The 26,015-nt window shown below is 40.8% G+C and overlaps 1 protein-coding gene across 2 annotated transcripts; it reads right to left on the reverse strand.

The window, feature by feature from the left end:
* Positions 1–247: 247 nt before the first annotated feature.
* Positions 248–19,795, reverse strand: LOC117771935 (multivesicular body subunit 12B-like). 2 transcript variants are annotated; one of them, XM_034602855.1, is made up of 10 exons: positions 19,525–19,795; positions 11,122–11,244; positions 8,977–9,084; positions 8,677–8,773; positions 7,468–7,597; positions 6,060–6,203; positions 3,147–3,241; positions 2,042–2,097; positions 1,830–1,889; positions 248–1,341 (listed from the first exon to the last, which is right to left on the reverse strand). In XM_034602855.1, the coding sequence occupies exons 2-10, from the start codon at positions 11,230–11,232 to the stop codon at positions 1,255–1,257; spliced, it is 888 nt and encodes a 295-aa protein (XP_034458746.1). In that variant the 5' UTR covers positions 11,233–11,244; positions 19,525–19,795; the 3' UTR covers positions 248–1,254. The 2 variants fall into 2 exon arrangements, with proteins under 2 accessions (XP_034458746.1, XP_034458747.1); XM_034602856.1 differs by lacking the exon at positions 19,525–19,795 and adding an exon at positions 19,295–19,433.
* Positions 19,796–26,015: the final 6,220 nt, after the last annotated feature.

Consider the following 26,015-nt stretch of genomic DNA (forward strand, 5'->3'; position numbering starts at 1 on the left):
TATTTCAATCTTTGAGAGGGCGATGACAGAAACCTTTCATGATACTTATGGTTGAATAAGCTATTGAAACATCAATTAGACTGATTAATCCAGAATTCAAAGAACCCTACTTAGTTTGAAAAGAGATTAAGAGAGTGACCAACTGTAGCTGGGTCACAGTCCTTCTGCTGGTATACAAATTGTCCATAGATGACTGTGGGAAGGACATTGTGTGAACATTTTAAGGAGGGTGTTAAAGCTAAAACAGAATGTTCAAATGTTAAAACAATCATATGAATTCAAAGTAAGGTATTGGGTAAAAAGTATTGTTTTGTCACCTGCAAAAATCTTAGGTATTGAATTATCACTGATATGGAAACATTTTCAGCAACAACAGTAGACAATACATTAAATATGGTTCACAGAATCCTACTAACAGTGCAGTGTAACCTGTGTCCTGGTTTCTAACTTTTAAACACTAACAGTGGTTCTATATCCAGCCAACGTTGCCGGCTCATGTAGAGACTGAAAAGGAGTGGTTTACATAGTATCTGTGGAAACAGGAAGCACACTGAAATTTCCAAACACAAAGTGCACTCACAGTTACACAAGTATATCACAGAAACATCTATAGAACAAGGAGATCATTACCTACAAAGAAGATCAGTACAAGCATGAAAAAATCCCACAAAGATTCCTTTTATATTTCCAACAGATGAGCTGGGATGAGTCACCCTCCTGAATGCAGCAGGTCACTCTTGACTAAGGAAGGCTAACATGCCATCTGCTTTGAGAATCAGTCCATTTGGGACAGTAAAGGCCAGACAGGTGCCATCCATCATGGCAAAGTATCCTTGGATCTTCAAGAGGGCTGTGGTTATTTGTATTACATGGGACCCACAATTCACCATTCTTTTTAGAAAAAATGTATTTTAAAATCATTTAAGATTCTCAATTTCAATATCCTTCTGCAAAAACGTCCAATGGGCCATTTTAAAATCCATCTCATCAATGTTGTATATAGTTGTCTCAGGCACACCTCCAGAGCCCCTCAATGTTCTCCTCGTCTCTTTGTGTTTTCAGTTTCCTTTTCATTTCCAAGCACAACTAATACAGAAAAAACACGTCCCAGAAATCATCTTTTTTTTTCTTCTTTCTGTCTTCTCAGTACAGTTGTTTTGGACAGGTGGGATGTCACGGTTTCCTGTAGGTAGGTCAGTAGTTGTGTACAGGTCTCACTTGCTGTCATCGGGAGGGGAGAGTGTTAGTGGGGTCTCAGGCCTCAGAGCTCAGAGAGGTCCTTGTTGGACTGGGAGGGAGGCGAGCTGCTGCGCTGTGCTCTGTGCGGAAACTGTAATCATACTGACAGAGGGAGAGATGTACATTATTTTTAACATTAAACAACAAAAATCTGGCTTTTCTACTCTGGCTATGATTCACAAAAATACAGTGAATCAAACTAAAAAACCCACTGACCTCTGGTGGACACATTGTGGAACCACATTCTTCAACACAAACCAGTGGAGCATCTTATTTTCATAAACAAAAATACCTCTTACACAAGTTGGAGGATAATTCCTGTTTATTACAACTTGTGTCTTTATAGAAATACTAAAATTAAGTCCCGCTACTGCTACAACAAAGTCCAAGGAGCAATGCTGGATTATTTGACTTTCTAAATTACTGATCTGATCGTCCGACTGCTCGTGTACTTGGCATATTCCCACATCTCAGGAATCCCATTGGTGACAACAGGGTTATCATGACAAATAGAAATGATTGACAAGCTTGAATTCTGCTTAAACATTATGAGAATTGTAACCTGTACCTGACTACATCTTTCTACTCACCTCTTTCTCGATCTCAGTCAGGGACTTAATCGTGATGTTCATCAGATCCACCTGCTGCAGCTGGACATAAACAGGGTTGGTTTATTAGTTATAATCACTTATCAATCAACCACTGACTGATTATTTCCTTTCCTCGTATTCCTCTGTTACATTAAACAACATTCAGCAGTGTTAAACCTAAGACTCAACTCAGATAAGTTAAGGTAACTTACATCAGACGAGGCACAGGCAAACTTCTCAGATATCATGAAAGGCACTCCATCCATTGCTTAAAAAAGACAGTTCAAATAGAAACTGTTACATACATGTATCTTCTGCAGCAAAACCACAGAAATAACAGTAAAAACATACATTCATTCAAGTGAAAAACAAAAACAACTCAAAAATGAAATAATGCAATTGTGGATCTGGATGGATATAGAGTGGCACTATAGCAACTCAAATTCAGACTTTCACACTAACAAATTCACTCACTATCTACTCACCACTAAGCCGATGGAGGGGTGGGTGAAGTGTTTTAGTTCACAAAACACTTCAGGAGTTTCAGGGGTAAACAGCACTGCAGCCAAATCCACTACAATTAAAGTAAATGGTGAGCTATTCTTCATTCGTAAAAAAACATAAAAAAACATAAAATGCCTCCATACGGCTCCTGTGGCGTCATCCTAGTGTCTACAAGCCCCGACATTCAAATTTAACTCGAAACAGCGTCATTAACACCCTGTTTCTAGCCTAAATGTCTACTGGGATCCTCCAGTAGACACGCTGCATTTGTGTGCGAATCATACAAACATGAGGTAAATGACAGAGTTTCGAGTGGAATTTGAATGTCTGGGCTTATGGATACTTGGATGACATCACAGGAGCAGTATGGAGGCATTTTATTTATTTGTTTCTGTTCTTTCTTTACGTTTAAAAGGAAGTGGTGACCATTTATTTCAATTGTATTGAATTTGCCTGCAATCCTGTTTACCCCTCAAACTCCAGAAGTGTTTTGTGGACTCACACACTTTCCCCCACCCCTCCATCGGCATAGTGGTGAGTAGATGAATGAATTTTTATTTTTGGTTGAACTATCCCTTTAAGTAACACTAGGCAATGCCAATATTTTTCCTAATAAATTGAAATGGATGTTGGACCTCGCACCCTTCAACCCTTTGATGTAAACTGCAAATTGTGAATATGGGCTATACAAATAAAATCTGATTAGATTTTTACACAGTAACAACACTGTGTGTATTAAGTGTGATTGGAAGATTAAAACTTTGATTTTGGGAAGAGAATGTTGAGAAGAAGACAGAAGTAATTCCTGCTGACCTGAGATAGCATACAGGCTAGAGTTCTGGTGCTCATAATCTGGTCTGGTCGTGTTCTTCCCTCTGAAGCTAGCCGGTAGGGTCATGGAAATATGCCTTGGGACAAAAAAAAATAAAATTTGAGTATTAAACATATGGTTACTTCAATGGATAACTAGAAATACAGATACTGCCAAACAGTGCAGTTTCTGTCAATATAAAATATTTTCAGATGTATATAAGGTCACTGTGACATTTACCTTTCACCACTGAGATGTAATTAGTTCAGCTTTGAGACCAAGTGACAAATGATCAAAAGTTTAAGAGATTCCATGAAGGTGCTCTTGAAATATCAAATTCAAGAGGCCAAAAAACATGATTTGTGAGGCCACTGTGACCTTGGCCTAGGACCATTGATCACAAAGATCTAATCAGTTAATTTGTGAGTCCAAGTGAACATGTGTGCCAAATTTGAAAGAATTCCATTGAGGTGTTCCTGAGAGATCACATTCACAAGGCAAAACATGTGTGTGTGAGAGGTCACAGTAACCTTTATCCAAAATCTAATCAGGTCATCCATGAGTCCAAATGAATTGTGCCACACGTAATGGAATTCCCTACGGGCAGTTCTGATTAACAGGGATGCAAGGTCACCGTGACCTTGATATTTGACCTTCAGGCACCAAATTCTAATCAGTTCATCTTTGCGTGACCTTGACTTTTGACCGTTACCTACCAAAATCAAATCCATGAACAAGTAAATGTTTGTGGCAATTGAAAAGTTTCCCTCAAGGCGTTCTGGAGATATTGCATTCATAGAGCAAAATGTTGCTTTTTGAAGAGGCAGTGACCTTGAACAATGACCACAAAATTTGAATCAGGTCATCCTTGAGACAACAACATTACGCATTACAACATAAGTGCCGCAAAGCACCGCGCAGCACCAATTCTCGTGCGTGCAGCCGCCTAGCTGTTCACACCGGACGCGCATTTCCCCGCGATTCCGCCTATTCTGCTACTTTGTAATCTCATAGCTGAGATGTTGTTGTATGCTCCGTTCAATGTAGGGGTTCGGGGGTAAATGATGATGTCTTCACAAGCGACTGACCTACACAAGCCTAAAGTTGGTTACCTTTTTTTTTCTTTTTCTCAGAAATATCTTTATTAAGTTTTCACATATTAAACACATTTAACCCATATCCCTTCCCAACTTTAAACCCAAGTGCCATGCCTGAGGGAATATCACATTCTTGGAGTGGTATGTCTGGAATGTCTGGTTCAGTGTCATTACAAACATATACAAGAAAAAAATTGAAAAGACATTGAATTAGAGAATAATTATTTCATACAAAGTGTAATACTAGCAGAGGTCAACTGAGGGATAGATGATAAACAAAACAAAACCCCAAACAAACAGGCTTTAAAGTAAGAAACATTTAATAATTATTAACAATAGTAATAGCAGTAATACTTTTATAATAATACCAAAGGAACATGACAAGGGAGTGCATTGTTATCTTAACTTAAGGCTCTGAAAGTATTTCAGGAAAGGTCCCCACACCCTTTGGAACTTATTATCGGAGCTATAAACTGAGTAGAGGATCTTTTCAAGTTGAAGACATGCCATGATGTCCCTCCGTGTGGGACATCATGGCAGTGTCCCTCCACCTAAGAAGTATCGCCTGGCTGGCCAGCAGGGAGGCAAAGGACAATGTGCGAGCCTTGGTTGGAGTCAGAGGTGTCGACCTCTCCGGTGGTGCCGCAAAGTGCGACCAGAGGGTTAGGGTCCACATTGAGCTCAAGGATTAGGGACAGAGTTTGAAAAATATCCCTCCAATATTTTCCTAGACTAGGACAAGTCCAGAACATGTTTATAAGGGAGGCCTCACCTTTTTTTTTTACATCTTTCACAGTAGGGGTTCACATCAGGGTAGAAACGAGACAATTTGGCTTTGCACCACCTTAAACTGTAGTAGATAGTGGCGGGCACAGAGGGATGTTGAATTAACCAGTTTGATGATTGTGTCCCATACGTCTTTTGATATTGAGGAATTAAGGTCCTGCTCCCAGGCGGTTTCAATTTTGTTTAGAAGAGCACAGAAATTCCTAAATGTGTCATTAATTTCAGTGTGGTCAGAGGAGATTCTTCCATCCTCCAATAACAAAACGACCATTTATATCCGATATCACACTGTGATGTTCAAAGGGAACATTTTGGTTTATGAGGATTGAGACCCCCCTAGCCTTGGCCTGAAAGGTGGAGTGAAAGTGCTGCCGCGCCCAGTGCAACATGAGACGGGAGTTGTCCGAGGCACGAATAGGAGTTCCTTGTAAAAAGGCAATTGAAACTTTGAATTGCTTGATGTGCGATAGCACTTTCCTTCTCTTAATGGGGTGGTTTAAACCCTTGGTGTTCCAGCTTAAAAAATTTAGGAGGCTAACCATTCTCCTTAAATGAAAATTTAGAATGGACAAAATCAATAACAAAACTCCAGGCATAAGTCATAGAATGAAAACATAAGGCAAGTATTAAATCAGGAGCAAACCATAGAAGACCAAGGCTTGTAAAGACCCCCAGGACGGTGCAACCCTGAGAACTCTGAGTCTAAGGTGACTTATGAGATTGGTAGAGTTAAAATTTGCAAATGTTTTTATCCCTTTGCAAATTTGTTGCAAATTTCTGTCCTACAGTCACTCTCAGAAAGTGTGAAAAACTCCTACAACCGCAACGCAGTTTTTTGTGTTCTGACACGTCATGCTGGTATGGACAGGCACGGATGAATTGTCTTTATCGGACGTTTAAAATCGGCTATAATTTCCGATTCAGATAAATAAATAATAATATAAAATTCCCATTATCGGGCCAATAATATATCGGGCTGATATATATCGTGCATCCCTAGTAAGTACACAAACACAATAAGTGTGAACATACTTGGGCATAGGAGCTGCTGGGACTGGGGCTGAGCTGGAGGAGGAATTCACATTCTGGATATTGTTGGTGGTTGGTGTATGCGTTGAATCCTGGGTCCGAGGTACGTTCCCCATGCGATACCAGATTCCCATGTTGTTGAGCTCTCTGTCAAACAAGTAAATTCGCATTATTAAGCAGGAAGAACTGAAAATAACATCATAAAATAGAAGAAATCACTGGTAGAACCACACTCAATGTGGGCAGCCATCTTCCTCGACAGATTGGGTGTGATGAGAACAATAGGCCCAGTTGAATCTTCCTCTAAGTCTTTTGTAGGGATGTCACGATACCAAAAATTTACAATATACAAAAAACAACAGTGGCTATCACCATAAATAATAAGAAAAGACTATTAAAATTATAAACAGTGGAATGAAGAGAATTATGAGATTTCAGTTATCAGGTATAGCTTAATGTAAGAGCAAACGGCAGAGGCTGCACACTCAATGTACTAACACACACACTTATACACTTCAGTGCTGGTCAGCGTGTGTGTGTGTGTGTGTGTGTGTGTGTGTGTGTGTGTGTGTGTGTGTGTGTGTGTGTGTGTGTGTGTGTGTGTGTGTGTGTGTGTGTGTGTGTGTGTGTGTGTGTGTGTGTTTTATTTTTATTAGGAGTTTGTGAGAGACGTATTTAAACAAACACAATGCAAACAGACAAATCCAGTCACGGGTGTAGGGCGTGCTGAGCTCCAAAAAACAGGGATGGTAAACAGTTTTCTAACTTTACTCTGCACCATAGACTGTTTTTATAAAAACTCTGTACACAACGTCCAGCACACAAACAATAAAAAGTGCCAGTATATTGTACAGCTGTTTGAAGAGGACTCACTAATCACCAGGAATAATTCTGAAGTAGACTCCAGAGCATTAACACAGGCCAAACAAACAGCCCATTCCGAACAGGCAGGTTCATTAACGGGCACTGCATTAGGACAAATTAAATTGAATAGAGTCCAGTGTTGTTGCTGCAAAATGAGTATGTTTGACCGCTCACAATTGTGTTGAGTGCATTTATTTCCTCATAAAACATTTGCAAAGCATAGGTGCAGCCTATTGGCAGCAATTTCATAGCGCTATCAGAGATCTAAAACTCCACAGGGAGATGTACATCTACTGACTCTGTTGCCTGTGTCTGGACTGAACACAACATATTCTGTAATATCAAAGATACTCCAGCTTCTTCACGCCCTATTTGAAACATGCCTCAGTTACTGGACACCTGAAAAATAACTCTTACAAGTCTTGTGCTTTAACTTAGTGATCCATGTGATTAGTTGTCTCGAGAAAGCTATAAATACATGATCAATTATTTGCCACATCTATATATATATATAACCAAAATTAAAATGTAATCCCAAGCTACTCACCCTATAAAGGTATACTGAGGGGGGGCCTGTTTGGAGCGTCCCAGGATTCGGATGTCACAAATGGCTGCCTCTGTGGAGTCCCGCGGAATAAACTTGATGCAGAGACGCCTCTTCCTGAAAGCCTGTTCCTCTAAGGGACATACGAAAGACAGGAAGACTGAGTGTCACTTTACCCAGCTCATTTGCTACACACGATTGGAGTGCCTGTTCTAAACATGTCTGTTTGGAATGGGCAGTTTGCTTGGCCTGTGGTATTACTGGTTGCAGCTTTCTTCAGTCATTTTTAGACATGAAAATGTCCACAACAACACAGAAACCCCCAAAGCATTAAGGTGAGGAGGTGTGCTGCATGCAGGAGGCAGGATGTACTGTATTCAAAAGCTCTCAAATCTCGTCGTCTTTCTAATAGAGGTGTGGAAATGTATCGGTTTTTCGATGCATACTGATGCGGACATAGACGACTCTGCATCGACTGAGTGACCGAACATAATCGATTCAAGTTGTCTGCAATGTTTGTCGTTTTAGCAATGTCCCACAGCTGCATAATTATAACCACCGCTGCTTCAGGATCAGGACAGACCCACATTAAAAGTCTGTTGGTGTTTTTTCGTGTCAAAGTCTCTTGTCTGAGTGTCCTCCCTCCACTCTGACCAGCGCTCACTTTATACTTTAACAATAAACACCTACACTAATCCCAAGTTAATAGGACCTGGGGCCTCACTTATAAAACAGTGCGTAGGATTCATACTAAAAATGTATGTGCGCACAAAAGCCGAAATGGCATTCGCAAAAAAATGTATCTGATTTATCTGATTTGTTTATTCAAAGTTCGATGAAGCTCGACTCAGATCCCAGAACACCAAACAGAGAATCAGTTGTGGTTGCTGCTGTTGTCAATGCGCCTGTTGTCGTGAATGCACTGTTGTCGTGATAGACAAAGTCACTTATGTTGATCAGTCCCATCTGCCACTGCTAATGAGTCGCAGCAGCCACTGCTACAAAGCATTGAATACGTGTGCATTAAAATTGTATTAATATTGAGCGTTTTGTGTCCAAATCAAACGTACATACATACATACATACATACATGTGCCTACAAAGATTTCTGGAATTATTAAACAGAATAAAGTAAGTCATTAATATTATTTTCAGACATATTCTACAACACAGTCATGCTATCAGTGCTTTTATCATGACTTGATAACTTACGAGTGTCAACTGTCTCCTGGATCGGGATGAAACCCACAGGCAGAGTGTCCTTTATATCTATAAGCTTCATGTCCACAAGAACGTTGCCTAAATGGCTCTGTAGAGGATATCGGGAAGAGGGGGGCATTTGATTAAGAGAGATTATCAGGGGGAAAAGGCCCAAGTTGTACAAAGAAAATAAGAAATTGGAATAGAATAGTGAGTGAATTCAAATTCTCCACCAAATGGTTAATTCAAATGTTATATAAATGTTCAAATAGTATCACACGCATGGCTGGTGGGTGATGTGAGTTTACTTACATTTTCTTTAGAGAAGACCCTGGTAAAACAGAGGTAGCGGGTCACCTTGGATTTAAACAGGCCATCTTTCCATAGGTCAGCATCCAGGCCATCTGTTGTTGTTGAGACCTGTGAACAGTCAGGGGACAAGATGACATCGTTACATACAACATTACATCATTACATCATTAAAGTATCTCTCTCAGAGTTTTTTCCATCAACTAGAAAAATAACATCTTCAATAGACTAAAATCTTGAGAAATGTCACTGATACTTAAAAGGTAGTTTTTAATTAAGCTTAGTTTAAACCATGACAATTTTCCAATAATGGTGTTTCAACTCCTTACCTTTGGGCTGGTTTTGTCACATCTACAGGAGATTTTTATCCTGAGACATTTTTATTCTCACAACTTAATTCAGTGTTTCCCATTATTATCTAAACTCTTGCTGGCCAGCATTTTTATTTTGTCCTGCGTTGTGTGATAATCTGCGGTAGGGCTGCAGTAATCGATAATTATCGATATAACTTTTCCTCAATAGAAATGTAAGACGTGTCGATATATAAAGTCGATAGAACTCATTTCATCCATGTTTTGACGGACAACACGAACAGCCAATGATAATAAGCATAGTGCTGCACTGAACGAATCATGTGGCTGGAATAGAGTTACACCCACATCAAGTTAGGTTGATGCACACAGCACAGAGCGAGGAAGAGCAGCACACGTGTTAATGTTTGGGCTCTGTTGAGTAAAGTAAAATCTGTTTTGTTCATATGAAAAAATGTTTGTATATAAGAAGAACATTGTACATAAACACAAAGGTGCAAAAAATTAATTTTGTGGTTGTTTGATTTATATTGCGATATATATCGACTGATATGAAATAAATAAGGTGATACGATTTATTTCCATATCGCCCAGCTCTAATCTGTGTGTGTGTGTGTGTGTGTGTGTGTGTGTGTGTGTGTGTGTGTGTGTGTGTGTGTGTGTGTGTGTGTGTGTGTGTTAGGGCTGTGACGGTGACCGCATTACCGCAATACAGTGGTCATGTGATGCCTACCGCTGCACCGCGCTCATTAAAGTCATCACCGCATGTCGTACTGAGCCATCAGACGGGGGATAATGTGTATCAACCCAATTGTACCAAGTGTACCAAGGGGCAGACACCCAGGGAGCCATGCATTACACCACGGCACTATGTCGCTTAATTACCGCGATGAGAAAAAACCTATACGGTCACAACCCTAGTGTATGTCTGCTTGTCGTAATGGTGGATCCAGTATGGCAGATTCTGTATCGTGCTGGCTGATCTTGATAATAATGGCGGATCCTATATCGTGTTGGCATCTGATAAATGGTGGTGGACCACGATGGAGGTGGCAGCTGATGTTGGATCCTAATGGCGGAAGTGGACAATGACTGTGGACTATAATGGCATCTGATCTTGATGGTGGATCATGATCTTGCTGGCTGCTGACCATAGACTATGATTGCAGCAGGACTGCTTGATATATAGTATTTCTCCTCAGATACTCGACCATTACTGACAATAATCCATCAATTCATTGACCTTCAGTTATGCTACAAAGTGTTTATTCTAATCAATGCTGCTAAAACCCTTATCTTGATGATGTTCTCCTTTACACGTGACATCTATTGCACTTCTGTCCGTCCTGGGAGAGGGATCCCTCACATGTGGCTCTCTCTGAGGTTTCTACGTTCTTTTTACCCTGTTAAAAGGTTTTTAGTAGTTTTTCCTTCCTCTTGTTGAGGGTTAAGGGCAGAGGATGTCACACCTTGTTAAAGCCCTATGAGGCAAATTGTGATTTCTGAATATGGGCCCTACAAATAAAATTTGATTGATTGATTGATTGATGATTGTCTCTGTTTGTCTTCACACACAAACTGTCAATTACATTTTATACTAAGGGCCCAGATGAAAAAAGTCTGCAGAAACTCCAGAGGCTCTCACTCCTACATTTGCATTCACACATACAGACCCTGCAGAGAAAGTCAAGAGGATCTCCGGAGATCATTGCATGTCCTAAAGCTTTTAAGTGCATCAAAATGTGCAAGTGGGCATTATCATAGAATCAAGAATTATTTTGCATGGTTATTTGGTATTTAGGTGTCCAACTGTGCTGAGTTGCATTCCGTGACTTACCACATCATATCCAGTGGGTGCCCTGTTCCTGGAGGCCACTACGCCGACCCCTGTAATTGGATCCATTGGCATCTCTGGCAAAGCTTCAGAAAGATCCCGAACCTCAGGCATCTTTGTAGATTTCTGCATCAAAAGGTGTCAGAGGAAATAGCACGGTTTCACTGGTTTTACATTATGGATACTATAGAAGGAAAAAGACACACAACACGCAAAATATAGCAAATATAATACCCTAATGAACAAAAATAAAATAATTAAAACAAGTGTCAAGAAAACCAGAAAGGAAGTGGCGCTCCAACAACTGTGCTGAAAATCACTTAGCCTGGAAAGATAGTGTTAAAGCATATAAGAAGGTCCTCCACAAAGCAAGAGCTGCCTACTACTCCACATTAATAGAAGAAAATAAAAACAACAGCACTCTAGGCAAGCTAATAGAGATTTACACCTCCACCGAACCCAGTATTCCTCGATCCCTGAATAGCAATATCTTCATGAACTTCTTTAATGATAAAATTCTAACTATTAGAAATAAAATCAACCATCTCCTGCCCTCAGTTGACACTAATACACCATCAAGAACAGAAATCTCAGAATTAGCTGAAAATCCTACCAATTATTTAGACAGCTTCTCTCTGATCACCCTTGATCAGCTGACTAAAGTAATCTAATCTTCTAAAACCCACAACTTGTATCTTAGATCCCATTCCTACAACGTTGCTTCTATTAAATTCTACCCGTCCTTAAAAGTTATTCACTGAATACAATCAATCTGTCATTATCATCAGGATATGTACCACAGTCCTTTAAACTAGCTGTAATCAAACCCCTTCTCAAAAAACCCACCCTGGACCCGGAGGTTTTAGCCAACTACAGACCGATATCCAACCTCCCCTTCATGTCTAAAATCCTTGAAAAGGTTGTAGCCAATCAGCTGTGTGAGTTTCTCCAGGAAAGTAATGTATATGAAGACTTGGCAAAAGTCACTAATGACCATCAAATTTTATTACAGAGACTAGAACAGTTAATTGGCATTAAAGGAACCGCCCTAAACTGGTTTAAATCCTATTTTTCTGATCGATTCCAATTTGTTCAAATTAATAATGAGTCGTCTATGCGCACCAAAGTTAACCACGGTGTTCCACAGGGCTCTGTGCTCAGCCCATTTTTATTCTCAATATATATGCTTCCACTAGGAAAAATCATCCGGGCACACTCTGTAAATTTCCACTGCTATGCGGATGACACCCAGTTATACTCGTAAATAAAACCAGAACAGTGTAATCAATTAACTAAATTCAAAGCATGTCTCAAGGACATAAAAACCTGGATGACCCGCAATTTTCTCTGATTAAACTCAGATAAAACAGAGGTTCTAATACTTGGCCCTAAACACCTTAGAGATACATTATCTAATGATATAGCTGCGCTAGACGACATTGCCCTTGCTTCCAATGAAACAGTCAGGAACTTGGGAGTGATCTTCGATCCTGATTTGTCCTTTAATTCTCACTTAAAACAAATTTCAAGGACTGCCTTCTTTCACTTGTGAAACAGCTCAAAAATCAGACATGTAAAAAGAGGCAGACATGATTGTGGACTACGGTGGCATCCGATCATGATGGTGGATCCTGATTGCGGTGGCTGCTGACCTTGGGCTATGATTACAACAAGACTGCTTGATAATGTCTACTCAGATACTCGACCATTACTGACAATAATCCATCAATTCAAATACCTTCCATTATGCTACAAACTGTTTATTCTAATCAATGCTGCAAATACCCTTATCTTTCTGATGTTCTCCTTTACACTTGACATCTATTGCACTTCTGTCCGTCCTGGGAGAGGGATCCCTCACATGTGGCTCTCTCTGAGGTTTCTATGTTCTGGAGGATGTCACACCTTGTTCAAGCCCAATGAGACAAATTGTGATTTGGGAATATGGGCTATACAAATAAAATTTGATTGATTGATAAATTTGTGTTTCCTGTCATCATAAGCAGTGTATGTGTTTGGGACTTTTATTGTGGAAGGGTCACTTATGGGAGCGACGTGTTGACTAGTTGTAAAAACATAAACGGGCATACTGTCCTGGTTCAAGCACACATGCTTCATGTCCTTATAATACTATTACCTCTCAGTAGGGCTGCACCTATCGATTGTCTTTTTATCGATTAATCTAATGATTATTTTTTAGAATAATCGATTAATCTAACGGAAAAATTTCAAATAATCTAACGATTAATTTTTATTACTCGATTCATAAAAAAATGAATTTATCACAAATAAAATTAAAAGGAAATCTAATAAAAAAACAAAGTAAATGGCCCATGTTGTGTAAAATACATTTTCTGGGCTTTTATTATCCGTAATTACTTGAAGGGGGTCAGTAGGTACCCTCAAAGTAAGAAAACAGTCACTCCGTGGACTTTTTCACTCAGTCCATTCTAAGAAATATGTTATCGAAACGGCTCGTTTCGTACTTCTTCCCCCGTATGAGTCATTCGGGATCGCACTCGTCTCTAAGCCGCAACCAGCCGGTACCAGTCGAGCCTCCGAACCCACCACCCCCTCTCCCCGTCACCACCACCACCCCTCCACATCAAACGCGACACCAAGCAGACATGTTGCTGAGGTAGCAGCTTGTTAGCTACCACAGGCTAACCACAACGAACAACACTGAAGAAACACTGCAGCGTGGAGGGATGGATGCAAGGAAGAGAATGTGTCCGTGCACGTTTCTCCTAAGAACGTTAGTATTGAAACTCCGTACTGTAACTCGGGACGATACTCCTACATTGGCCAACTGTCCTTCTAAAACTTGAACAAACATGAGGACGGTGTAATTTACTGTTCAGAAACATCCTGTTGTAACCGACTGTGAATATTTGGCTGGTCTAATATAGCTGTATCCAAACATAACAACGTGACTTTCAGCTGTGTTTACCAGAGAAATCGTCAATGCGCCAGAATGAGACCGGTGATAGGCCTGGTCGCATGCCACTCAAAGTGCAGTCAGCCAATCAGAGGAGGGGCTCAAGAGGCAGGCGAAAACAGCCTGTTCTGTCTGCAGCTCCAGAGAGAGGCAGAAGAGAGGACATGGAAATACACATTGCAGCAGTTTTGACTTTAAACCACTGATATATCATCTTAGGGGGACCAATAGCTCAAATTAAGTCCTAGAAAGGTGTAAAATATGGGCCCTTTAAATAGTAAGTCACAAACAAATGTTATTCTTTCAGAGTAATCACCTGAACAACTGAACTCAACAGTGCAGAAAATCGAGGAAAAGACCATAATGGCACACTTTACGCCATGCCACACCGTGTGACAAAAACTCACAAACTTGATAAGATGATACTGAATTTGAAGTTGATCTGATGAAAGATCTAGGAGGAGTTTGTTAAAATGCACGGCCAAAATGGCCACAAAATCCCAAATGGCTTAATTCCTGTTGCATTAATCAAATTGGTGCCAGAGACTTTTTTTTTTGGTCCGGTCATGATACACATTTTGCAACGCCCATTTCGAATTACTCCAGAATACCTACATTTTTATTAGGCGTGCCCGCGAAGTTTAGTGAGTTTTCGAGTATGTTCAAGCCGTCAAAAATGTGATTAATTTTCCTGAATAATCAAATGAAAAGCAATAGGGCCTTCGCACTGTCGGTGCTCGGGCCCTAATAAAATAAATGTTCTTTTCTCGTTTCAAGCAAAATAAGGTTTGCATTTAAAAACAAAACAAAGAGCTTTTAAAAAAGGCTTCTTAAAATAAAGTGCTTAATTTTAGAAAATAAAAAAAAGATGTAGTTTGAGTTTCTCCTTTTCTTTTCTTAATACAGTATATAACTACACAACAATATCAACAAATATTAACAACTATACAGCTTTAACACCTTTTCTCTTTGTTCCCACGTTCTCTTGTTCATTGAAAGAACTAAACTCTACCGTGTGCTACCAGGATTTACTACTGTAAAGACAAAAAAAAGCTGCACTGGTAAAAATAAGACTACCGTAAATTGGAGAAAAGTTGCGCATGTTAAAATAGAAACACTGTCAGAATCAGGTCTGGGTCTGTACAGAAACGAGTCTGGGTCCAGTCCAGAGCAAGGTCCGCCTATTGGTGACCTATGCTAGATGATCGTGGGCGATTTATTTAGCTCCAGGTGGCTCTTCAGGTGAGTCCATGCTGCGACTGTGCGAAGCCACCTTCCTTACGACGCGCCGACACACGTTTCGCAAGCAGACATATTTATGTAATCGATGACATAATTTACATAAATGTAAACAAATTGCACCATTTAAGAAAAAATATGCACTTATCTCAGCCCTGGCTAATTGATAACATGCAAAGCAGAGCATCAGTGGAAGGCCTCTAGGCTCCATGGCCACCTTGAGAACCTAAAAAACTCTAGGCATGCCTATTCTACTAATCTAATTGAATCAAATGCTTTGGACCCGAAGGTGCTTATTAACATTGTTAGCCAGGCCAATGATGCTCCCTCTATCCCCTCTGTAGAGGCTACTCCTCAAGCCTGCAATGACTTTTTAAACTTCTTTAACCAAAAAAATCTCCATCAACCGTATTATTGCACCCGTAGATCATTCGTCAGTTACCTACACTGCTCAATACAGTCAAAAAAATTAACCCCTCATCAAGCCCCCTTGACACTCTTCCCCCTCGATTTTTTTCAATTAGTTTTTAATACAATCTGTCCTTTTATACTGAACATTTTAAATAGCTCCCTCTCCTCTGGGACTGTGCCAAATTGTTTAAAAAATGCTATTATCCAGTCCCTTTTAAAGAAACCCCAACTTAACTACAATGACTTTAACAACTTTAGACCCATCTCTAAACTATTTAGCAAACGTCCTGGAGAAGATCGATGCAAATCAACTTTTAGCTTTTATATCACAAAACTCATTGTTTGAATCCCTTCAGTCTGGTTTTAGAGCCCACCACAGCACCGAAACTGCACTCCTGAAAGTAATGAATGACTTGCTTTTAGCTGCTGATGCTGGACGCCCCTCCATTTTAATACACCTGGATCTTAGTGCGGCATTCGATACTTTCGATCACACCATCCTCTTGTCCCGTTTAGAGGAGTGGGTGGGCATCAGTGGTATGGCCCTCAAATGGCTCAAATCTTAAAGGGGACATAGCATGCCCATTTTACCACAAGTTGATATGGTTCCTTGGGGTCTTAATGAAATGTCTGTAACATACTTTGGTCAAAATACCACAAGGATCATTTAAAACAGCACCCTTTTTACCCTGTATAAAACAGCCCTCCACAGAGTGACCTGTTTTGAGTGCCTGTTCCTTTAAATGCTAATGAGCCAGCTCCACCCTCTCCCCCCATGATTTAAAACAATATAAATTACATATTTTATATGATATAAATTATCAAATATGCATCCCATACTTTGTATTCCCCTTCTGTTGTCCTGGAGTTTTAATTTTCCCAATCACATAATTAAATGTCCCCCTCTGCCCATCCACTACAAGCACACAAGCAGACAGACAGAGAGAGAACGGCGCTGCCCTGCCTCGCAGCCTCGCTGCCTCCGGTGTAAACCTGGCGTAACGAGTGTGGGGGGACGGGGGGACGGGGGGATGAGGTGGGGGGTGGACAAAAAAGACAGAAATACTTCTGATTGCTACCAACTCCGCACACACCAAACTCACAAACATGCTAGGTCCTTACTCATATCTCATTACTTCTCAGTGTAGAAACCTTGGTGTTATATTTGACAACAACCTCAATTTGAACAGCCACATCAAATTGATCACAGTCATGCTTCTTTCAACTCCGGAAGATTTGTAAAATTAAGCCCTTTCTCTCTGCCAAAAACCTAGAAACAGTCATTCATGCATTTATATCAACACGGTTATATTATTGCAACTTCCTTTTCTCCGTCTGCAGCACAAAATCTCTCTCCTCACTTCAGCTCATCCAAAATGCCGAAAGTAAACGAGCATTTTTCCTCTCGCTGTTAACTCTTTTAGTAATTTGGTTGTACGTTGGTGGAAATAGGGCTGTTATGTTAGTTCCCTCTTCTCAATTAACAGACAGACAGATAGATAGCTCTTACTGTAGTGAAGTATATTCAAATGGAGATATTGACAATATTTGATGTGAGAGAAGTAGAGTCTAAGTACTGAAACCAAATATAAACACAGATCTAAAGATAAATAAATGAAACAATTCAAAAGACTAACATAGCCTGTAAATTGTGGTACAGAAGATGTTAAGTGTATTTAATAAAAAGGGAAAACAGTTATATTGCTATCAATGACAATTATATGACATTAATTATTGATATAGTTTTATCGCCCACCCTATATTAGATTATGATACGGCCACATACTTGGTAATTAATGGGGAGCAGTAATATTAATAGGATAAGAAAATATATAACATTATATAGCTACACCTTGATGAAAGAAACCCTGCTGCCTCAACCAGTGAAACCTCACCCTTCAATTAATTTCCCTATTAACATTTTCTTTCACTTTTTAAACTGTGCAATGTTCATTTATGTCTGTGAAATTCAATGGCTTATGTGCAATCCATTTCACTGTACATATGTTGTCACTGTACATATTTTGTTTACACTGTACATATGTTGTCACTGTACATATTCTGTTTACACTGTACATATTAGTTGTTCTTGCATATATCCCAAGTATTGCATGCTACTTATTACTTTACCAATGTCTATTTTTAACTGATGGATCACACAAGCCACTTGATCACACAAAATTGTAGTCATTCAAAGTAATCTAATCTGGCAAGCAGCAAGAAAAAAAGAAAAAAGAAAGAAAACAAATATGGGCTTTCAGAGCATTCTAACACCTGAGCTTTTGTATTAGTTTTTCGATTTTTCTCATTTTGAAATGTTGGCCATTTTTATTATGGACAAACTGTGCAAAATTCTTTATACTGGTCATATTTGTAGTTAAAGTCAAAACTGAATTCAATAAAATTGTCAAATCCTTTTTAAGTTGCTTATAATGAGTTTATATTCGTTGAACAGATTTTGTAATATCTACATATAATATTGTTTCATCGATCCCAGGCAGATTTGTGATATTGACAAATATTGTATCATTGTCCAAATAGTAGATATCATATCATAATGACAATGCAGATTTACAACCTTAGCAGCAGGTTATGGTAAGGTTTGGTTTGAGAGAGAGAGAGAGAGAGAGAGAGAGAGAGAGAGAGAGAGAGAGAGAGAGAGCAATCACATCTCAAATGCATCCTCAATGTTTTTTGGGTGTTCACCTCTGTTAGACCTTGTGATCTGATCACTCAGGATGGGTGTTAATACCAGATCTAAATGGGGTTTAGGAGTCAGGACCCCTTCGAAGGATTAGTGGATGTTTTCCGGAAATCAAATAGAAATTTTAACCACGAGTGTATTTCAGCCACAATTCTTGAGATATTTATTACACTATTTAAAATAAAACCATGTAAATAAATATATGTCGACAGCCCTCTGATTTTGTATATCCTCACATGACTCATAAAGTGATTATGACAGATTAGTGACAGCATCAGTTTCAGCAGGTCACTTTGCAGCACCACAGGAAACGACTTGTGCATGAGGATGATGTTTTCGTGAAGTGCCTCATATCAATATCCTCTGACTGCTTAAACTTCCTCCAGGAAAATGGTAGTCGCAATTCTCTGTCACCTATATTTTGAGGGTTGGAGGCTGGTTTATTACAGTCCTGGTTTATTACAGCTCAGGTCTTGGCGTGCGCAATACATGATCGTTATTCACCTCATCTAGAAGTAGTCCGATGTTGAGGCTCCTTGCTGACTTTAACATGATGATTGAAAACCTTTCAAAACCAGTTTGAGCGAACACTTAACACCACACACACACAACAACACAGGGGTAAGAGCACCCACACATTACACCCCAGTACACCCCAGTACACCCCAGTAACATTGAGTTGTTATTGTTAACTAGCAATACACCAAAATCATAGCAACAATTAATATAAATGTCACATCAGCATTGACCGACAAAGCCTAATACCCTTATTACACAGAACATTGTAGCTGTCAATAAGCAGGAGCTAACTATTGCGGAGACAACAATTCTATGCGACACAGCCAACAAGCTAGTCAGCTAGCATGCTAGTAGTAGCTACACACCAGCTGTGATCGAGGCTGTCAGACCTGCCCAGGGTGCTGCAGGCCAGGCCGATGCGCAAACGTTATCCACCGTGCGATTAAAACATGTATCCTTAATATCAGAGTCATTATGCTACCATAGTGTCCAAGACAAAAACTGCCTTTTGTAACGTAGTGTTGCTTGAACACATCGAATCTGCAGTAGCTGCTAATGCTAGCTAACTTGCTAACTAGTTGAGCAGTCCACTTACCCAGCGGTGATAACAGTTGGATCCAAACGGTCTTCGTCTGTTTGTTTCTGATGTGTTAACCTCTCTAACTCCTGTTCACAGCGTCAGGGAGGTTCGCATTTCTACGAAATAACAGTAATCATCAAAGCACTCCACAGCACAAGATGATGTTTGCATAGTGGTCCTTCAGCTAGTGCTTTCAGAGGGTTCAGGAACGGGAGTGGGGGTGTGATCAGCGAACCGACAGTGGGGGCTACCACAAATTGCAGTAAGGGCAAGCCTAAATCGTGGCAGCAGCGGCTCGGAGAGGCACTTCCGGTGGCAACAGAAACTGCCACTGATATGTAAAGGCAGCTGCCGCGAACTGAAACTTGAAATCACACTGCTGCCAGGCTGCATCAGGGCACCTGCTTTTGTCTCTGTTGCCACGCTGTCTCAGAGCAACTACATCTGATTGTGATTTATTCAGGGCGATTTGGACTATTTTGTGAACGTTTACTTCCTTGTTATTGATCCGGGGCATGGATGGTTGAGACACTGCATACAGTTATGGTGTTCTCCCTTCACATCTGTTTTATTCTTTTCTACTTCTGTGCTCGTAGACTCTACGACGTAGAACATTATTTAAAAATGTCCGAATTCCCAAATACATATTTTCTCGACTAAATATCCAGATATATTGTTTTTTCTCTGAAAATAACTGTTCTAGGGGTTTGGTTAAACTTTAATGACCAAATTTATAAACCATTTTATGGGTCCATGCCATGTTCATTCTTTTATTTTTGTTTACTGATCATTTATAAGATGTGCCTGTGCCACACTTCAGACTCCTAACAGCGACACAGAACAAATAACATAATAATGTTTTCAAAGCCAAAGAAATCCAGTCTCCATTGAAAAATAAGTTGACTAGTCGGCACATCATGTAGATGAGCGCTTGGGCTACCCACACTAGGTTTCCCTAAAGATCAAGAGAACAAGGTAATTTCTCTTAAGTATTGTGTCCTCATATTGCTTCGTAATTGTGTTTTATAAACTGCAATTAAAAATAAAGTGATATTACTGTTGGATACGTGTATGCTATATTACATGTTCTGCTGTCAAAACACTTTTGAGGATACGCTATAAGGGATTGTAGCGTAGTTAAGATGATCGCTCTCTTTCCTCTTCTCCCTCTTCATCACATTAATGTCTCAAAAATACATGTTACTGACTTGACTTCTCCCATGGAGTCCTTGTGCTTTATCATTGCAAATCCAGGGTCGCAGCTACGGCCACATTGTGGATCAAGATTCTGATTGTGGATTAAATACCTGGTCTTTTTCTGCAGATATGCAAATCAGAGGATGTCACAACTTGTTAAAGCCCTATGAGACAAATTGTGATTTGTGAATATGGGCTATACAAATAAAATTTGATTGATTAATCGATTGATAAAGATAACAAAAACCTCCAGTTTCTACTGAGTGACTTCTGTGACCTTTGTAACCTACATAACTGATGTAACTGACTTAACTAACATAACTGATGTCACTGTTGTATATGCTTCCTTTACATCATCAGAAAGCACCACTTACATAGTTACTCAGATCACACCCAGCTGTACATATCTATAAAGCCTGATAAATCTAATCAGTGTGCGTTGGACGTCTGGGGGTTCCATACTACTGGACTGCTTGGATTTAGGCTGACTATATTCTTTAAATAAGCCATTACCACATGGTGCCTGATTGACTCATTAGCAGGGGGTGTGGTCAGCACAGCTGTAGCTAATCTTCGATGACTCTGGTGTAAAAAAAACAGGAATTGTTTGAAGTGTCAGCTTCAGCGTCAGTGAAGATTCGTCAGATGAAGACAAAGTTGGAGTCTTTCGGGGGAGGCTGAGTATAACGCTGCTCTGTCTCCTTTTATTTATTTGAATATGTGTATACTTTCCGACCCTGTTCTCATATCTATTCGTATATACTATAGGCCTCGCACTCGTTTACAACCTTACTGTAACCTTTCATCTATTATCTATCCCACCCGTTCCACACATACCCAACACCTTGTCACAACTGTCCAGTCAGCTACCCGCAAAAGGGACTTTATCTCTGGCTTTTCTACCCAGCAATCGCTAAACTTCCTTGCTCTCACTGAGACTTGGATGACACCGGCCAACACATCCACCCCTGCTACTATCTCCTCTGCCTTCTCTTTCATCCACACACCCAGACCCACTGGTAGGGTGGTGGTACAGGTTTACTCATCACCCCAAAATGGAGTTTTTCTCTCCACCCGCCGCCACATTTTACCCCACTGTCTTTTGAATTTCATGCTGTGACAGTTACTCATCCGGTAGATTCAACAATTGTTGTTCTCTACCGTCCACCAGATCCTTTGGGAGATTTCTTGGAAGAATTAGACATCCTCCTATCGAACATCCCAGAAAATGGCCCTCCACTTGTCCTTCTGGGTGACTTCAACATCCAGACAGAGAAGTCATCTGACCTACTACTTTTACTTTCTTCCTTTGCTCTCTCTTGCTCTCAGTCCTTCCCCTCCTACTAACAAAGCTGGTAACCACCTTGACTATATTTTCACCAGAAACTGCTCTACATCTAACCTCAATGTAACCCCACTTCATGTCTCTGACCACTTCTTTATCTCCTACTCTCTCCCAGTCTCTCAAACTGACAACCCTACCACATCCATAGACTCTGCACCTGTCCGTCGCAACTTTCGCTCCCTCTCTCCCTCCTCTCTGGCCTCCTCTGTTTTATTTATCAGCCCTCCCTTCAACTGTCTCTTTCTCACTCATGCATCCTAACTCTGCCACGGACACTCTCCTTTCTACTCTGTCCTCCTCTCTTGATTCTCTCTGTCCTCTTACTTCACGACAGGACTCCGTGGTTGTCTGACTTGGTGCGTGCCGAGAGAGACACTATGCGAGCATCAGAAAGGAAATGGCGAAAATCGAACCACCTTGATGACCTGCTCACTTATCAATCTCTTCTCTCCTCTTCCGTTGCCTCTATTTCTGCAGCCAAAAGCTCTTTTTACCAAACTAAAATTCAATCCTCTTTACAAAAAAGATAGATGACATATGCTCCTCATTTTCAAACCCACCTTCTGTAATTACATTTCCATTAACTTCATCTTCATCTCCATCCCCTTCGCTTTCCTCTTTCACTCCCGTCTCCCAATCAAGTTCTTACCTTGGTAACCCCCACCCGCCCGACCACATGCCCCCTTGACCCCATCCCTTCTCACATTCTCCAATCTATTGCTCCTGACCTTCTTCCTTTTCACACCCATCTTATCGACACTTCCCTGTCAACTGGCTGTTTCCCTAACTCTCTGAAGGAGGGAAGAGTAAAACCTCTCCTGAAGAAACCCACCCTCAACAACTACAGACCTGTCTCTCTTCTTCCCTTTCTTTCCAAAGCTCTCGAGCGAGCTGTCTTTAATCAACTCTCCTCCTATCTTCACCATAACAACCTTCTTGATCCTCAACAGTCTGGTTTCAAGGCAGGCCACTCAACTGCGACTGCCCTCCTTGCTGTCTCTGAGCAACTTCACACTGCTAGAGCAGCCTCTCTCTCCTCTGTCCTTATCCTTCTAGACCTTTCTGCTGCATTTGACACAGTGAACCACCAGATCCTTATTTCCTCCCTTCAGGACCTGGGTGTCTCAGGCTCTGCTCTCTCCCTGCTCTCATCCTACCTCAACGACCGTACTTACTGAGTAACTTGGAGATGATCTGGGTCCGAACCTTGTCCTCTCACTACTGGGGTCCCTCAATGTCCGTCCTGGGTCCCCTCCTCTTCTCTCTGTACACCAACTCTCTCGGCTCTGTCATTCTCTCACATGGCTTTTCGAACCACAGCTACGCTGATGACACCCAACTAATCCTCTCTTTTCCCCAATCTGAAACACAGGTAGCAGCACGAATCTCTGCCTGTCTGACTGACATCTCTCAGTGGATGTCTGCTCACCACCTGAAAATCAACCTTGACAAGACCGAACTACTTTTCCTTCCAGGGAAAGACTCTCCCACCCATGACCTGACTATTACCTTTGACAACTCCGTGGTAGCCCCCACCCAGACTGCTAGGATCCTGGTTGTGTCACACCGACAGTCAACTCTCCCTTACTGCCAACATTACTGCAACAACACGTTCCTGTAGATACATGCTGCACAACATCAGGAGAATACGCCCCCTTCTCACTCAGAAGGCGGCGCAGGTTCTGGTCCAGGCTCTGGTCATCTCACGCCTAGACTATTGCAAGTCTACATCCAGGACATGGTCAAACCTTACACCCCAGTCCGTTCACTCTGTTCTGCATCTGCCAATCGGCTTGTTGCACCCTCACTGCAAGCTAACCACTCAACAAAATCACGACTATTTGCTGTCCTACACATCTTCCGCCGCAGACTAAAGACACATCTCTTCCGACTTTACCTTGGATAAAAAATTATAATACATTTTTTTTAAAGTAGCACTTTAGTAGCACTTATATGGCACATACATATAGCACTTTGTAGTTTGGCTTTCTTGAAGAAAATTGTACATGCTTGACTCTTGTTGTTCTGGGTTTGTACCCTCATGGTTGAATGCACTCATTGTAAGTCGCTTTGGATAAAAGCGTCAGCTAAATGAAATGCAATGTAATGTAATCACTTCAGGAATGTCTCAAGAACATCAAAGCCTGGATGACCCAGAACTTTTTACTTCTTAATTCAGACAAAACTGAGGTCATTGTAATTGGCCCCAAACATCTCAGAGAAACACTGTCTGACCAGAGAGTCACAATGGATGGTATTAGTTTGGCCCCTAGTGAGGAACCTTGGAGTTATGTTTGACCAGGACATGTTTTGACCCACACATAAACAAGTCTCTAGGACAGCTTTCTTCCACCTGCGCAATATTCAGAAAATTAGGAACATCCTGTCTCAGAGGGTTGCTGAGAAACTAGTCTATGCATGTGTTACCTCTAGACCGGTATCTCTGACTGCAGAGCTGCAGGATTCAGACAACAAGTATTATTAATTTTACTGTTGAATTAATGTTGCTATAATTAATAACATCTTTACACTCTTATTGTTTTCATTATAACTTTTCAGAGCTGAAACCTGATGGTGCACAACGGTTCCTGAGTTCTCTCCCCTCTCTCTCCCTATATATATATATATACACTACCGTTCAAAAGTTTGGGGTCACTTAGAAATTTCCTTATTTTTCAAAGAAAAGCACTGTTTTTTTCAATGAAGATAACATTAAATTAATCAGAAATACACTCTATACATTGTTAATGTGGTAAATGACTATTCTAGGTGGAAACGTCTGGTTTTTAATGAAATATCTACATAGGTGTATAGAGGCCCATTTCCAGCAACTATCACTCCAGTGTTCTAATGGTACATTGTGTTTGCTAATCGCCTTAGAAGACTAATGGATGATTAGAAAACCCTTGAAAACCCTTGTGCAATTATGTTAGCACAGCTGAAAACTGTTTTGCTGGTGAGAGAAGCTATAAAACTGGCCTTCCTTTGAGCTAGTTGAGTATCTGGAGCATCACATTTGTGGGTTCGATTATACTCTCAAAATGGCCAGAAAAAGAGAACTTTCATGTGAAACTCGCCAGTCTATTCTTGTTCTTAGAAATGAAGGCTATTCCATGCGAGAAATTGCGAAGAAACTGAAAATTTCCTACAACGGTGTGTACTACTCCCTTCAGAGAACAGCACAAACGGGCTCTAACCAGAGTAGAAAGAGAAGTGGGAGGCCCCGGTGCACAACTCAGCAAGAAGACAAGTATATTAGAGTCTCTAGTTTGAGAAATAGACGCCTCACAGGTCCTCAACTGGCAGCTTCTTTAAATGGTACCCGCAAAACGCCAGTGTCAACGTCTACAGTGAAGAGGCGACTCCGGGATGCTGGCCTTCTAGGCAGAGTGGCAAAGAAAAAGCCATATCTGAGACTGGCCAATAAAAAGAAAAGATTGATATGGGCAAAAGAACACAGACATTGGACAGAGGAAGATTGGAAAAAAGTGTTATGGGCAGACGAATCAAAGTTTGAGGTGTTTGGATCACACAGAAGAACATTTGTGAGACGCAGAACAGGTGAAAAGATGCTGGAAGAGTGCCTGACGCCATCTGTCAAGCATGGTGGAGGTAATGTGATGGTCTGGGGCTGCTTTGGTGCTGGTAAAGTGGGAGATTTGTACAAGGTAAAAGGGATTTTAAATAAGGAAGGCTATCACTCCATTTTGCAACGCCATGCCATACCCTGTGGACAGCGCTTGATTGGAGCCAATTTCCTCCTACAACAGGACAATGACCCAAAGCACACCTCCAAATTATGCAAGAACTATTTAGGGAAGAAGCAGGCAGCTGGTATGCTGTCTGTAATGGAGCAGCCAGCGCAGTCACCAGATCTCAACCCCATTGAGCTGTTGTGGGAGCAGCTTGACCGTATGGTACGCAAGAAGTGCCCATCAAGCCAATCCAACTTGTGGGAGGGGCT

Source organism: Hippoglossus hippoglossus, chromosome 12, assembly GCF_009819705.1.
Source record: "Hippoglossus hippoglossus isolate fHipHip1 chromosome 12, fHipHip1.pri, whole genome shotgun sequence".
In the NCBI taxonomy this organism is placed as follows: Eukaryota; Metazoa; Chordata; class Actinopteri; order Pleuronectiformes; family Pleuronectidae; genus Hippoglossus; species Hippoglossus hippoglossus.